General features: G+C 53.2%; 7 protein-coding genes across 7 annotated transcripts; 3 read left to right on the top strand and 4 right to left on the bottom strand.

The window, feature by feature from the left end:
* Positions 1 to 345: 345 nt before the first annotated feature.
* BJY04DRAFT_38753 (uncharacterized protein) lies at positions 346 to 1,609 on the top strand. The gene is made up of 3 exons (XM_073720266.1): positions 346 to 678; positions 729 to 1,144; positions 1,193 to 1,609. Exons 1-3 carry the CDS (start codon positions 467 to 469, stop codon positions 1,555 to 1,557), a joined length of 993 nt encoding a protein of 330 aa, XP_073572521.1. The 5' UTR covers positions 346 to 466; the 3' UTR covers positions 1,558 to 1,609.
* Positions 1,610 to 1,719: 110 nt separating this feature from the next.
* On the top strand, positions 1,720 to 2,988 carry BJY04DRAFT_217198 (ketopantoate reductase family protein; the record flags this gene model as incomplete). Its single annotated transcript, XM_073715973.1, has 5 exons — positions 1,720 to 1,760; positions 1,812 to 1,905; positions 1,960 to 2,071; positions 2,118 to 2,317; positions 2,413 to 2,988. The coding sequence occupies 5 exons, from the start codon at positions 1,720 to 1,722 to the stop codon at positions 2,986 to 2,988; spliced, it is 1,023 nt and encodes a 340-aa protein (XP_073572520.1).
* A 36-nt stretch (positions 2,989 to 3,024) lies between these two features.
* On the bottom strand, positions 3,025 to 4,783 carry BJY04DRAFT_186727 (lytic polysaccharide monooxygenase auxiliary activity family 9 protein). The gene is made up of 3 exons (XM_073710939.1): positions 4,485 to 4,783; positions 3,743 to 4,428; positions 3,025 to 3,685 (listed from the first exon to the last, which is right to left on the bottom strand). The coding sequence occupies exons 1-3, from the start codon at positions 4,657 to 4,659 to the stop codon at positions 3,146 to 3,148; spliced, it is 1,401 nt and encodes a 466-aa protein (XP_073572519.1). The 5' UTR covers positions 4,660 to 4,783; the 3' UTR covers positions 3,025 to 3,145.
* A 721-nt stretch (positions 4,784 to 5,504) lies between these two features.
* On the bottom strand, positions 5,505 to 7,175 carry BJY04DRAFT_206913 (uncharacterized protein; the record flags this gene model as incomplete). Its single annotated transcript, XM_073713781.1, has 5 exons — positions 5,505 to 6,009; positions 6,054 to 6,295; positions 6,346 to 6,691; positions 6,738 to 6,841; positions 6,885 to 7,175. 5 exons carry the CDS (start codon positions 7,173 to 7,175, stop codon positions 5,505 to 5,507), a joined length of 1,488 nt encoding a protein of 495 aa, XP_073572518.1.
* Positions 7,176 to 7,640: 465 nt separating this feature from the next.
* Positions 7,641 to 9,087, bottom strand: BJY04DRAFT_206912 (uncharacterized protein; the record flags this gene model as incomplete). The annotated part of the gene is made up of 8 exons (XM_073713780.1): positions 7,641 to 8,008; positions 8,056 to 8,123; positions 8,168 to 8,242; positions 8,286 to 8,587; positions 8,634 to 8,704; positions 8,755 to 8,791; positions 8,837 to 8,856; positions 8,901 to 9,087. The coding sequence occupies 8 exons, from the start codon at positions 9,085 to 9,087 to the stop codon at positions 7,641 to 7,643; spliced, it is 1,128 nt and encodes a 375-aa protein (XP_073572517.1).
* A 1,940-nt stretch (positions 9,088 to 11,027) lies between these two features.
* On the bottom strand, positions 11,028 to 11,267 carry BJY04DRAFT_186721 (uncharacterized protein; the record flags this gene model as incomplete). The annotated part of the gene is made up of 1 exon (XM_073710938.1): positions 11,028 to 11,267. A coding segment is annotated over one exon (240 nt), but the record flags the coding sequence as incomplete, so codon positions are not given.
* A 959-nt stretch (positions 11,268 to 12,226) lies between these two features.
* eng2 (putative GPI anchored endo-1,3(4)-beta-glucanase) lies at positions 12,227 to 14,478 on the top strand. The gene has a single exon (XM_073720265.1). It carries the CDS (start codon positions 12,529 to 12,531, stop codon positions 14,404 to 14,406), a length of 1,878 nt encoding a protein of 625 aa, XP_073572515.1. The 5' UTR covers positions 12,227 to 12,528; the 3' UTR covers positions 14,407 to 14,478.
* Positions 14,479 to 14,622: the final 144 nt, after the last annotated feature.

Here is a 14,622-nt window from a genome sequence, read left to right as displayed (position 1 = left end):
GGGGGATGCCCGATTGAACTCCTGAATCAGCGGGGCTCGCTGGCTGCTACTGCTTTCTGCTGGCCGCTGGCCGAGTTGATTGACAATTTAAGAGAGATAGACGCAATTACCATTGTTATCTCGTGAAAGATGAAGTAACAAGAGCATTGTTGAAACTTGAACCATGGATGGCAGCCGGCGGGCCGCTGAGATCCTGTAAGATTGTGGGCTTCAGGCTCCACCATGCATCTCAAGTTCTCAACACGGACGTTGCATTCCGCCCCTCCACTTCGACTCTCTCACACTCTCTCAGTTCAGGAACGATCTAAGGAATGCAATCTGTCCATTTTGCTGGGTCAGATCCGTGAGCAAGGATCATCCTGCAGCCTCAACCTCATTGCTGTCCTCGAAGTTGAGACTGCTCAGACTCGGAGATCATTTTGCCAACAGACAGCGCAAAGTGGGGAGGATTGGACATGCGGACAACATGGACGATAATGCTCTGTACCCTGGACGAGTCAACCGCTATGGTATAGCGCTAATGGTTATAGGGCCTAAGTATCATTGCCGCAGCATTCGTCTCGTACTCCGTCACCCTAGGACTAGGACGCCACACAGCCGCCGTAATCGCAGAGCACGGACAAGAGAGGGTGACATTGACATCGAAATGGCAGATTCTCGGGTTTCCATTCAATATCGGTTCGTCCTTCAGCCAAGTTGTGTCTGTCAAACGCTAATCAACTTCTCAGGCTCCTTCAGCTTCCCCAATATCTCGCAATCCTGATCAACAACCTCCTCGACCCAAATCCCCTCCGCGCACGCCTCCTTCTCGGCATGTCAATCCTGCAGGTCGTCTTCGCCCTCATCTCGGTAATCCTTATCTTCGCGCAGTGTCGCCCCACAGCTGCACTCTGGGACCACTCGATAGCCGGAGACTGTTGGCCGCAATCAGTATTCTATGACTTCAATTACTGGGTGAGCGCGTACACGACGATGACAGACATCGTGCTCGCGATTGTGCCGATCAGCGTGTTTTGGAGGTTGCAGATGAAGAGAGGGACGAAGGTTGGGGTTTGTATCATGATGGGATTAACGCTGTTGAGTGCGGTTGTGACGATTGTCAAGGCGACTTATCTGCATCTGTTTACGGATGCGGAGGATCCTTGTAAGTCTCTCGCCTCGTACTCGGGATAGGATGTGCTGATGTGAATAGTGTATAATATGACACCGCTCGTCATCTGGGGCCTCATCGAGCAGAACGTCGTCATTGTCGCGGCGTGCATCCCGACTCTTCGACCGTTCTTCCGCCGGGCATTCGAGTCTCGAGGCTCATCGAACAATACGTCAAGAGGACGATCTGGGTCTGCGATCAAACTGTCGTCGAACCCAACGCATGGCTCGAAACGTTTGGCTAGCGTGTCTGTTGACGAGAGGAGGGGTCACAATCACACTCATGGAACGATGATGGACACAGTTGATGACGAGGAGAGCGCAAGTAATAGCTCGCTGCAGGGGATTTGGCAGACGAGGGAGGTGATTGTTGAGAGTGATAATGAGGGGGATAGGGAATGGAGATAGTGATGTATTCATGAGACTACAGTGTATTCTATCAGACGATAATTGAGCACGCCCTTCGGATGACCTCCGACCCCCGCATTCTTCTACCGTAGCCTACTAGGCGTAACCGACTCAATCCCTCCCCCCGCATTCTCTTGTCATCCAACAACCACCTTCTTCACCATGTCGCAAGAGATCAATGTCCTTCTTTACGGCCTTGGAGCGTACGTCTAGTCTTGCTGAACATGACACCTAGCTAACAACCTGACTGCTAGCATCGGCTCCTTCTACGCCTTCATCCTGAACCGCTGCGACCGCGTCCGCCTCACCGTTGTCGCGCGGTCGAACTACGACGCTGTTGTCAAAGACGTACATCTCCCACTCACTATAGCTTCCTGGAATAGCTCCCTGACAAGAGAGTAGGGCATCTTCATAGATAGCAAGAACCACGGCCAGCATCGCTTCCACCCTGATCACGGTACCACCCCTCTTGCTTTCTCTCCTCTATACCAAACAACCCCAACCCACACAGACTGTTTCTTCTCAGAACCACAGACCACGATCCAGCTAACACCCCCAAGTAATCCGATCCCCTTCCGAAGCATCCACAAAATTCGACTACGTCGTCTGCGCCCACAAAGCCGTCGACCCCGCGGGCGCAATCACCCCGCTCGACCCGGTCATCCACGAGCAAGCCACAATCGTCGTCCTGCAGAACGGCGTCGGCAACGAGGACCCCTTCCGCGCGAGGTGGCCAGCCGTCACGATCCTTTCGGGCGTTGTATGTCCATCCCCCTGCCGCTCTCAAAACACAGAGCACAAAGCACAAAGCGCAATCAAACCCGAATGAATCGATGCTAATGCGATAGATTCCAGGTCTGGGTCGGCGCCGCCCAACCCACACCCGGCAATATCACGCACACAGGCTCCGAACTAACGGAACTGGGTCTCTTTCCAAACCCGACACTGGACGCAAAGCTCGAGCAAACTCGTCTCGAAACGTTCACCACGCTGCTCACGGCGGGCGGGACAAATATCAAAGTCTTCGACGACATCCAGCCGCGGCGGTGGGAGAAGGTCGTGTGGAACGCAGCGTGGAATCCCATCACCACGCTGACGGACCAGGATGTGGCGTCTTGGCTTTCTTCGTCTGCCGACGCGGTAGACTACACGAGGAGGATTATGGGGGAGGTTATTGCCGTAGCTGCTGCTGTTGGGGTTGAATTGAGAGAGGGGCTGGTGGAGGAGTTGCTTGAGCGGGTCAATGGATTGGGGGCGTTGCGCACGAGTATGCAGGCTGATCGGGAGGGGGGAAGGGGGATGGAGGTGGAGGTTATTCTTGGGACGCCGGTGAGGAGGGGGAGGGAGTTGGGGGTTGATGTTAGTGGGATTGAAGGGTTGTATGTTTTGTTGACGGCGTTGAATCGGAAGATTCTTGGTAGGACACAGTGACGGAGCTACAGAGCAGATTGGAGGGGAAGCGATTGAGGTGGGTATAGTTGGATAGATTTATCTAGACTCGCTAGTTAGATACAGATAAATGCTAGATCGATCTATATGTATTTGTCGTCGACTGTTCATGCGAAGCGAATGTGTAGACTCGAGGCGACTATACGCGGGAAGAGCGGCGGCGGCGGCGAGCCTTGCAGCGGCCGTTGCCATTTCCGTTGCTGTGGCCGGGGCGGCTGGGACGGGAGCTGTAGTCCTCATCGTCGTCGCCAGAGTCGGTCTCAGGCTCGGGAGTTGAAGTCGTGGTGGGAGCTTCGGTGGTGTTGATCTCAGTCTGAGTTGGGGCAGCCTCAACAGCGGAGCTTGTCGAAGTCGCAATAGCACTCGTGAAGGTCGAGCTAGATGCAGAGTCGCTGCCAGATCCACTACCGGAGCCAGAGCCGGAGCCAGAGCCAGAACCAGAACCTGCAGTATAGTCACTGCTGCTCTCGCCACCAGTGAAGAGGTCGGTTGACCCGCCAATCTCGGGCAAGGCTGGGGTGAGATCCTCGCCCGCGTTAGGCGGCCCGTTCCAGTTGCCAGCCTCACACTGCGAACCGATGTTTGTGCATTTGTCCGACCAGATCTGGCAGCGCTTGTTGCCGGTCGGGGGTGCAGTTTGCCAGCAAACATCGGCCTGGTCCCAGCATTTCTCGGCGGACTATCAAACATTAGCTTTGCCCGTAAACGATAAAGAGAGATAAAAGGGGAGACCTACATCCCAGCAGCCAGTCTGGTCACTGTAGCTTGGAACCTCGAAACCACACCAGTCATCACGGACAAGGATGCAACCCTCGGGCTCAAGGCCCTTGCTCTGCTTCAGCTCTGTACCGGAGGAGGTCGAGCTAACAGGGCGATAGACCTCCGGTCCGAACTTCGGGAACGACAGCTCGTAGGGCTCCTCGTTATAGATGTTGAACGTAAGACCAGGGATATCAAGATCATAAGTGGAATCATCAATCACCACTCCCTCAGGAACATCTCCATCCGCACCCCCGGCAACGAAGACCTGCGCACATCCAACATAGAACTGGGGATCCGGAGGAGAGTCCTGGGCAGCGTGCAAAGCCAGTAACTCCGTGCGAACAAGGTAATCACCACCCGCAATACCAGAGGGAACATTGACGGACAGGAAGCCGTTGTTGTCGATCAGTTTCTCGGTACACCACTTCTGCTCGGAGGAATCGTAGTCCATCTCGTAGATCTTGAACCACCCACCGCCGGCAGCGTTGCCGTCCGCGGTTGCGTCTTCGACCTTCTTCATGTAGACGGCGCAGGGGCCACGGTGGGACCCGTCGATAGAGCCGGGTTGGCTGGCGTCGGGCCATTCGCGGAATTCGAAGGTGAGTTTGCTGTTCTGGGAGACGGGGCACAGGCGCGAGGAGGCGGTTTCACCGTCGTAGCCTATTTTCTCGTTAGTATGTTCTACCTGGATAATATGAGAAGAGGAGAAGGCGTACCGCAAGCCATGGCATTGTTGGCAAGAGGAATAATCGGGTAAGTGGCCTTCTCCGGGTTTCGGTTCTGACGGATACAGACACCGTCGCCTTGGTTCTCTCCATCGACAAAGAGAGTCGTCATGAGCGTGTGGCCAGCCACAAGCGGGACGAGGGAAAGAAGCGCGGCGAGACGCATGTTGGGCAAAGTGCAATACAATTGCAGAAATCAAAAAGGAATGTAAGAAGCGAAATACAACCTGTCAAAGGAGTGTATCGAAGGAGTGAGCAAAGAATGAACGACGACTGCGAAGAAATGCGCTTGGAAAGAGAAAAAAAAAATAGAGAAAGGAGGGACGGGGACAGAGATAGAGGGGTTATATAGGCGCCAAAGACCGACGCGCTGGGATGGATCATGGATTCATGGATTATCATTGCGATGAAAATCAGGGATCTGTTTCAGGAACCCGCCCGATCGATCCATCAGGTTTGTGCATTTTTGTTTCAGGTTGAGTGAGGTGGGATTGATCATTGATGATTGAATGATTGCCCTCGAAAACCGGGTCTACCGAGAAAGCGAGCAGGTCAAACTTCAAAGTTCCGACCGTACCTCGTTTTTTGTCATGTCTATGCAGGCTGGAAATCCAGCCTGATGCAAACCTGCAGTGCGACTTCACCGCGTGTGAAATTTAAGATAGAAGGATGCTTGGCTGACAGCATGGTCTTTGACCGTTCTCTGTTGTTTAATGAAGCCAGGGCCAGAGCCGGCATCCAACTTTTGGAACAGCCAGTTAAAGAGAAGCACAATAGGGCCAGGGCTGAAGCGACTGGGGAAGAATTACCGAGGGCCCTGCCAGGGTCGATCGCGGGATTTGGTGGCGGTTTCGGTTTCAGGTTGCTTGCCCACTCTCCAGTCTCATTAATTTGGGGGCGGTTATCTGGTCTATCCAAGCCAAGAACTATCTATCGAACTAGTCCAGAGTCTAGAGTCTAGACAAAGAAGAAAATCAAGTATATACAGATCATAATAGCGATATCAACAAATTAAAACACCTTGAAACCGCCCGGCATGAGCGTCTGAAAGACCGCTGTCGGATCATACCGCTGCGCAATCTCCACCAACCGATGGTGGTTCTCCGCTCCATAGCCCGGGAAAATCGTCTGGAATCCCGCTGCATCGCCGATGTAATTGAACGCATTGAATAGCCCAGCCTGCCAGGTTGCGTTGTTGATTGCCCAGGTTGTCTCGCGCAGCCACTGCATCACGATCTCGTCGTACTCCGATCCGGTCCACTCAACGACCTCGGCGTAGGCCAAGTACACCTTGGACGAGTCGAGGCCGAGTGCGTTGCCGCCGGCCTTGGCGGAGGCGTCCATCCAGAGCTTTCCGATGGGTTGCCAGTCCAGTTGGATGATCGCGATGTTCTCGGCGGGCACCTGGGCGTAGAGGGTGGGGAGGCGCTCGAAGAAAGTGCTGTTGATGATGCTGATGCCGCGGTAGAGTTCCTCAAAGCTGTTTCCAGTTACGGTGCCGGCGACAAAGACGTCACTATAAAATTAGCATAGCTCGGTCGTCTATTCAGGGAGACGTACTTGATGCCATCGACGACCATCTGGCCGAGCTCAGAGGAGAACTCAGCGACAGTCTTGAAGCCAAGAGTGCTAGCGACGGACGGAATGTCGGTGAACGGCTTGAAAATCTCAGGGAACTCCTCCGAGTCGCTGTCGTAGAACAGGATAGCGGAACCAAGAGTGGCCGCTCCAGGAGAAGGAACAAGAGCAGGGACAATGTGCGTCTTGGGGTCGGAGATGTCGGCCGCAAAGGTGGCAATCGCCTGACCTGTCAGCTCACCTCCGGTGTACAGGGAAGCAAAGGCAAACCTACCTTCAGGAAATCATCGACGTGTTCCTCAGACACGGTGTACGAGCCGGCCCACACCTTAGTTGACTTGATCGTTTGCATGTCAAAGCGAGTGACAATACCAAAGTTGCTGCTGCCGCCCTTGAGCGCCCAGAAAAGGTCGGAGTGGCTGTCCTTGTTGACCTCGACGACAGAACCATCGGCAAGAACAACTTCATAGTTGACGACAGTATCGCATCCGAATCCGACCTGGTTGCCGTAAAAGTTGATACCTCCGGCGAGGAGCAGACCAGGGACACCGACGGGTCCGAGACGGCCACCAGCCACAGCGAGGCCATAAGGCTCGAGCCAGTTGTACACATCACCCCAGCTATTAATTAGCCAACGCCAGCCTGAGCAAACAGGTTTTGACGTACCGATATGAAGGGCCGACAGAGAGCAGCGATTGGTCCGCGTTCAGCTCCAGGGTGTTCAAAGAGGACAAGACAATTAACACGCCGCCATCAATGTTGTTCGAGCCCTAGACTGTCAGCGCTGGTCTATCATCTTGGTACAAGACTCACTCGAATGCCCATGTGGCCGCCACCCCGCACAGCGAATTGCGCGTTGTTGCTCGCAAGCAGCGCAATACCCTCGCCAAGTTGAGCCGCAGACTCGGGACGGAAGACGCACCCAGGCGCCATGATCTCGGTGTTGGACCAGAAGTTCTTCGACTCGGCATCGTACACCTCCGAGCCAGGGGCGAAGACTGAAGCAGAGATCTGACCGGTCAAGGCATCACAGCCAACCGAGGCCGCGGCAGTGCCAACCAGAGACACAACGCCCACCAGGGGCAGGGCAGAAGTGACGCGCATGGCTAGGGTATTTTCCTGGAGAAACAAGATTAATGAAAGAATGAGAACCAAAAGAGAAGCGAGCGACAGGTACAAATACATCTCGCTCGTGGGAGCCGGGAGCTGTGGGCTGGGGAGTGCCGTGGTGGAGGGCTGGTGGAGTGCGACAATTCCAGTTCTTCACGACTAGCTAAAGTAGCGTCGTGGAGAAGCTTCCACTTGTCCGCCTCGGGCTTGAATTTAGTCCTCAAGGGCCCGGGTTTCGCCCCTTTATTGGCAGGGTTGCTCCGGTAGATTCCCCTTCAAGTGGGATGCCTGTTGGTGGCTGGATTTAAGCTGTCGAAGCCTTGAAGGATCCTGCTTCCACGATCCTGGATTTGCCGCACGTGGTCGGAGTAGTATACAGATCTTCTTATTATTACTATTTATCGCTCAAAACAATCATCCGACATTATCCCGACCTGTTGCCGGTGTAACAAGGTTTGCCTACGAGTCGGTTTCCGTCTTCTTCACATTAAACTCTACCGTGCGAATAATGCCGTCTAGCTCCTTGGCCGGCGGGGTTTTCGACAGAATATGCTCCTCGCTCGAGTTATCCATCCCTGACTTCAGCGTAGTGGAGTATTGCCCGCGTTGATTGGAAAAGTCGGGTTGTCCGCTGCGAGGGAACGAATGGAGAGGATGCGAGTTGCCACGGGATTGGGAGGGATATTTATCGCCGCCGCTGTGTGATGAGAGACCGAGGAGACGGGGGAAGTATCTTCGCACGAATGGTCGCATGGCTGTCACGGAACCTCCTATGATGCCGAGGTTGAGTTCTATCACACACCACATCAGGGCATTGGTCGTGGCCCCTATTCAGTCAGTAAGGTGTCTCGCTACCATCTTAGAGGGCACATACAGGTCAAATCGTCGGTTTTCAAGAGGGTATAGAGACTAGAGAGACGAACACAGCTCACAACACCGACGCTATTCGGTTAGTATATGGACAGAAGAAGTTATGTTGTACTCACAAGCATCCCATGGCGAGAATACAGCCCACAGCAATCTTCTGCCGCATCGGCATCTGAAGTCGTCGCAACCATGGCCTACATGTTCAGCACAGAACAGAATCGTAACGGAGATACTTACACTGGAAGAAGAACAGTAGCAAAGTCTGTAAAGATTCCCAGTCCAGCGTTGGCAAAATAGAATACTGGCCGGTTGATACATGTACCGCTCAAGATGCTCACGTCCCAGCTTTTGGCGATCGGGCTGCAAGAAAAGACGTTCACCAATACACTAGCAATGTTGTAGCCGGCGGCGATGAAAACCAATACCCAGACAGCAATATGAAAAGTCTGGCTGGGAAAGATGCGCATGTAGAACAACAGCACGGAGACTTTGAGAAAGCCCGTACCGAGGCAATAAAATATAGCGGCGACGACGTTGAGCTGTGTTCGTTAGTTTATGAATGAGGAGGTGCTGTTCGATAACTACCTTCAGGAACATTGGTGAGAGGTGAGTGAGAGGAACATCCCACCCATGAACACCTAGTCCCCATTTGAGCACTGCCATCGTTAGCCGTCGCCTGGTTCTTTCGAGTTTCGCAACTACTTACTGTCCAGCGTTACGGCACTTAGCACGCATGACATTAACTATTGAAATCAGCAGGAGTCGCTGGGCTCAGTCTGAGTACGTACGAAAGCTGTAATCATCAAAACTAATCTGATTAGCATAGAGCATTCATAAGGATATAGCACTTACAGTCATCCCAGTGAAGCCCAAAAGCAATAAAAGTTCGAGTCCATATCCGGATACTCAGGGCGATGAAAGCCAAGGGCAGGAAAACGCAGTTGACCACCACAAATTTCGTACCAGAGTAGGTGGGATCGGTGAAGTTCGACGTCTCGCCCGGCGGCGGGGGCATTGCGGGTGTGATGTCTGTGGCCATGTTGGTGGCCATGTTGGTGGCGTTCTCTCACTGGGTATGTTGTTGAGAAATGCTCAATCGTATGTAGGACGGTCCCGCGCCCGACATGAGTTTGTTGAATCCCTGTCGACTGAGGCCTTTGTTGGCGAAAGGGAAACTGTCCGGATGTCAGAATTATTTAAACAGCTGTCTCAGGTAGTCTGACAGAAAAGCCCGATGTCCCCATCAAGGGTCAAGTTTGACTGGATTAGGCACGAACTCTGAACTTTGAAGTTGCTAATAGCCCGGATTCGGTTACAGAGTATGTCAATCATAATCCTTGCATCGCATCATTCGCTTGAATCCAACCCCGGATCCAGAAAACAGCAAGAAAACACCGCTAACTTCGTGGTCGGCTGCTGATTCCATGCTGCGTGGACCTGTGAGCGACCCACATGTATTGTTTCACCCGATTCAGAATGTTGGAATTGCAGACGATGCCTCCACAATGCATGAACAATCCCATTATGATTCATCGACCTGGACCCTTGAGGAGCTGGTATCAAAACCTCTAAATGCGCCGTCAATCCTCTGTCGCAAGTCAATTGTACTGCACTGTACAGTCTCTGCAGCGCCGAGCAGCAAGGGATGATTAAGAGCGAAGATCCCGCCGAGGCAAAGTGGTGAAATCCAGAATCATCAATCTTTCTGGTACGCCATCGCTAGTTGAAGTTTATTCTCCAGTCGAAGTCATAGCTCATCGCTATTGACTCTTCTGAGTCGCGAACTCGCAGCATTGCCTCCCATCCAGCAGCTCCATTCGGCTGTCATTTTCTCCTCCAAGCGACAATCTCCCCTTGGACAACCTTGGGTCGCAATGGATCTAGCCGACGTCAAATTGTGCAAGTTATCGGAGTCATCGCCCAACAACAATTATGATTTCACTGTGGCTTGGTCGAAGGAGCGCGAGCGGAGAATAAGCTCTGATTTCTCCGCTCGTAGAATTGACCATGCAGGAAATAGCTCCGTGGCCATGGCGCCGAGAAATGAGGAACAGAGAACGTTCCAAAAGCGGAGTGACGCCTACTCCGGAGTCGTCAGATACGGAGCCTACCGATGATAGCATCTCAGCCGTTATCAACGGAAGGTGAGCCCGCAGGGCACAGAAACAGGACCACAGATACACCGGAGGGCTCGGAGATCAGAGGCGAGTCATCAGCGTGACAAGAATTCGCCATTCGAGAGGACGATCAGGGGAGAGGTCTGGCTATCCGCCATCCGCGAAAGTCAGAGCCCTCGATGCCATGTTGTGAGCGGCGAGCGAGTTTTGAAATTCGAAAGCATCCCCACTATAGTGCCGTTCCAGATCCACTCGCTTTGAGAATCCAAGAGGCTAAAGGGTTTATGTCCGGGCTATCGTGGACAGCTAAACGAGAAGAGAAAAAGGTCCGTTTATGATCATGAATGATCGGCATTTGGCAAATTGTGCATGAACATGATGAACAGTGAAGAATCCAAATGTTGGGGAGAGTCGGAAGCTGGCATAACGGCTTGAGGTCACGTGAATCTGTCACATGACACTGCTGCAGCATCGTCCCTCTCTATTTCCCAAGAAAGAGGCTGGTTGAGCCCGAGTTTAGTGAGAGAAATACTTGCAATTCTTGTACTGCTCAAAGTCTCTCTTGGCTAGATAATAGCGATTGTAGGAGTGGTTATGGAACTGATCACTCGTAAGACTCGGATATATATATATTCTTTCATGTTTTGCTGCGGGAGACCACCAGCAGCCTTCTTTACGAGAGGACGAATAGTCAATAGTCTTGATATTCGAAGCTGGAAGTTTTATTATGTTAATGTAGGTGAAGATGCCTCTAGGACTACACAGTAAAAACATTGTTGCTTCACTTCACGGACCCCATTTTCAATATCTGGCCACAGTTCGGACCTGAGAAAGCGTATGCTACTACAAACCAGGCGCAACATCAAGGAGATTTCTCATCTGCATGTAAAGAACAGCTCCAGAATTCTACTCGGGATCTCTTCCCAGGATGGTGCGGATTGGCGTGACCATTGTCACCCAGTAGATGCGCTGTGGTCGTACGAAGGCGATAATTTTCGGGAAGTCCAGGGACTTTGGAAAGCTGCGGCTCTGTTCGAGTTCGAGGGAAAAGAAAACAAGCTTGTAAGGGCGTGACTGTTCCACGGACGAGACTGCAAGTTCCCATGGGTTGGTTACAGTGCAGGTGAGCTGTAAACAATTCCATAGAGAGGTCCGAGGTGGTCAGTGCTTCGTGCCTCAGGCTTACAGCTGACATCCGTTACCCCTCAACTTCCACCCACTTTGACTTGGCTCACTCAATTCTAGTAACTACTCCTCTCATCTAGCACCGCTGCACCATAAACTCGATCTTGCGATGTTTCATTCTTGCGTGATGTGTCATTGAATCTGGTTTGCGGTTTGCCCCAATTTCTGGGCTTTGAAGAGTTCTTCGGTGCCCGCGGGGACGGACGAGCTGCATGCTCCACAAAACCGAGCGCTCTCCCAAGTCTCGACCTTCTGAAGCAGCGTCGCTCTGTCGCTCACCATGGCCAGAGAACTTAAACTGCGACGCTGGGCTCGGATTGGCGCTCCCGATCGGTGATTTTCCCCTGTGGCGGCAAGCCACATCACCCATCTCCCCTCAGGAATGCCCGTTGCCCTGACACTTTCCAATGCCAGATGTCGCCAGTTCAACGATTCGATCGAGTTCTCTTGATGGAAAACCAGCTCATTAACGGTCGGAATGAATCCTCTGAAGAGCTATTGTGTCGGTTGTCGCTGATTGTCTTGTTTTTAGGCACAGTGGCAGCACCGGTTCCCCTGTTTCAAGTTGCCATCTAGACAGTCTCGTCGCGTTTCAGACCCTGCATGGTGGATCCACAAGAGCGCTGCCTTTGTCGCCGGACCAGCCGACATGCCTCGACGAGGAATGAGCTACACCTTGGCTAGTCGCCATGTTCCTGTCTGCCATCTATCCACGCCTTCTGATTTGCCACACAAAATTTAACCGCTTGAGACACCTCGCAGGATACCACCACTCAATGTCCAGCGACAGCTTTCACTGGACGAAGCCACACCAGGATGGGGTTCGACTACCCTATTCAACAAGAGCCAGGCGTTCCAGATCCCAAACATGCGGGTGAGCTCTTTGTGTTCGTATATATGGCTGTTGCCCAGGTTCTCCGCCGCTCTCACATACTTCTCTTCTTCGCAGTTTGTCGTCTTTCCTTTCTTCCATCCCCGCCCTTTACATTCTTTGTCGGGTGTTCGTCGTTGCAGATTGATTCTGCATTTTTCTCTCCTTCAGCATTTGTTTCATACGGCCTTGACGGTCTTTCCACTCGCTTTCGCTTCGATCTTGATCGATCGCTTCATCTGCCTAGAGCGGTGATTCTCCCTCCTTATTTCCGAACTACTTCTATTCAAACTTACAAAAACTCGCAATGTCTCCCTCTTTCTCGCGGACAATGGGTGCCCTGGCGGCCTCTGTGGTCTTCCCCAGCATCGCCCACGCCGCACAAACCTACCAGCTTCAGAACTCCTGGGAAGGTCAAAACATCCTGAGCCACTTCGACTTCTTTGACCGTGCTGACCCCACCAACGGATTCGTCACCTACGTCAACCAGAGTTACGGAGAAGATGCTGGATTGGTCAAGATCACAGAGACTGGTAGTCTCTACCTGGGTGTCGATTACGATTCAGTTCTTACCGCCGACGGACCCGGCCGTGAGTCCGTTCGCATTGAGAGCAACGAGTACTTCGACCAAGGTCTCTATGTCGTCGATATCCAGCACATGCCGGGCAGTATCTGCGGCACGTGGCCTGCTTTCTGGACGGTCGGCCCAAACTGGCCGTATGACGGCGAAATCGATATCATCGAGGGTGTCAACATGCACGAAGCTAACAAGATTGTGCTGCACACAAGCGGCTCCTGCGACGTTGGCGGAGATCACGACATGTCGGGCGAGTTGACCTCGAGCGAGTGTGGTGAGGCTTCAGGAACCATCGGCTGTGTTGTTGAGGGTCAGCAAGGCTCTTCCGGAACACCATTTAACAAGCAAGGCGGAGGTGTCTATGCTATGGAATGGCAGAAGGAGTACCTCAAGATCTGGTTTTTCCCTCGGAATGCAATCCCGGCCACTCTGACCGCGGGCAAGCCTGATGTTTCCACATTCGGTACCCCCATGGCCCACCTGCAGGGCTCTTGCAACTTCGAAGAGCGCTTCACCCACCAGAAGCTTATTCTCGACACCACCTTCTGCGGCGACTGGGCCGGCGCTGTCTACGGTGACAGCGGCTGCCCGATCAGCGACCCCGGCAACCCAATGCAAAGCTGCGTCAACTACGTCGCGCAGAACCCTGCTGATTTCAAGAACGCTTACTGGGAGCTCAACTCCATCAAGATCTTCCAGCTCGGTACCGCCGACGAGGGGGAAGTCACAACCATGGGAACCATTGATTCGATTGAGTCGATCGAGGCTGATCCGGAGCCTACCACCTCTGCGACCGAGTCCAAGCCTGCCGCCGAAGAGACTGTTCTCCCAGTCACAAGCACGTCCGTTGTGACGAAGACCGAGACCTCTACCCGCTCGACCACTGAGGCTGCTACCGAAGTTGCTGCTGAGGCTACTGAGTCTGCCGCCGAGCCCGTTCCTGAGCCTACGACCACGAAGACCAAGACCACAGCCCCCGCTCCTTCAGCTGTCGAGTCGATTGATTCAGTGCCTGTGTCCAAGGTCACCAGCTACGTCACGGTCAAGACAACCATCTGCCCGATTGAGAGCCTCCAAACAGCGGCGGTTGTCCCCGAAGACCCCGCTCCTTCAGCAGAAGCGTCCATCGAAACAATCCCTGCGCCCTCTGCAGAGCCGTCAATTGAGAGTAACCCTGCCCCTTCGGCAGGGGCATCAATTGGGACAATCCCCGCCCCCGTGGCCGAACCAACGGAGACAACCGCTACTCCCACGCCTGAGCCCGTCCCTACGACCGAGACCAGCGTCGACGCCGAGGTTCCACCGGCGACCACTGAGACCCCCATCGCCGATATCTCATCCATCCCACCGGGCAGTGTGATCTACACAGCCCCAGATGAGAGTTCTTCGGTCGCACAGTGGGAAATCGTCGCCTCTTCGTCAGCTTTCGTGACGCTTCCGACCGTGCCTACCTCTGCTTCACCCGACGACAACCTCTACACACCCAACCCCGAGCCCACGGGAACACCGGTCGAGCCATCGTCCCCTGTCTTCACTGGCATGGCGAACCGCCTCTCCATCAGCGCGTCGGCTATCGTCGGTGCTCTTGCTCTCATGCTTCTAGCTTAATTTACAGTTGGCTAAGTGGCAATAATTGGTTGCCGTCGTGTTAATTGTCGTCGTTTTCGTACCGTATTCAACTCAGCGAATACCCATCTCAGACTGTTTCTTATTTCTTGTATAATAAATCCGATCTGGTTTACTCAGATCAAATCACACCATACCACACCCAAGCGCTGTTCGCTTCGAGTTTCTTTTCTGGAGATCCATCTCAGATATGTATCC

The sequence above is a fragment of the Aspergillus karnatakaensis genome (assembly GCF_047715665.1).
Source record: "Aspergillus karnatakaensis strain CBS 102800 unplaced genomic scaffold BJY04scaffold_18, whole genome shotgun sequence".
Lineage (NCBI taxonomy): Eukaryota > Fungi > Ascomycota > Eurotiomycetes > Eurotiales > Aspergillaceae > Aspergillus > Aspergillus karnatakaensis.
This window is presented reverse-complemented; position numbering and strand designations above follow the sequence as displayed.

Excerpts from the sequence above, each read along its gene's own strand:
- BJY04DRAFT_186727 (XM_073710939.1), bottom strand. The coding sequence starts at position 4,659 with ATGCGTCTCGCCGCGCTTCTTTCCCTCGTCCCGCTTGTGGCTGGCCAC. Across the intron at positions 4,429-4,484 it reads CAACAATGCCATGGCTTGCG|GCTACGACGGTGAAACCGCC; the intron begins GTACGCCTTCTC and ends ACGAGAAAATAG. Across the intron at positions 3,686-3,742 it reads ACCAGACTGGCTGCTGGGAT|TCCGCCGAGAAATGCTGGGA; the intron begins GTAGGTCTCCCC and ends AATGTTTGATAG.
- BJY04DRAFT_38753 (XM_073720266.1), top strand. The coding sequence starts at position 467 with ATGGACGATAATGCTCTGTACCCTGGACGAGTCAACCGCTATGGTATA. Across the intron at positions 679-728 it reads CGGGTTTCCATTCAATATCG|GCTCCTTCAGCTTCCCCAAT; the intron begins GTTCGTCCTTCA and ends TCAACTTCTCAG. Across the intron at positions 1,145-1,192 it reads TACGGATGCGGAGGATCCTT|TGTATAATATGACACCGCTC; the intron begins GTAAGTCTCTCG and ends TGATGTGAATAG.
- eng2 (XM_073720265.1), top strand. The coding sequence starts at position 12,529 with ATGTCTCCCTCTTTCTCGCGGACAATGGGTGCCCTGGCGGCCTCTGTG.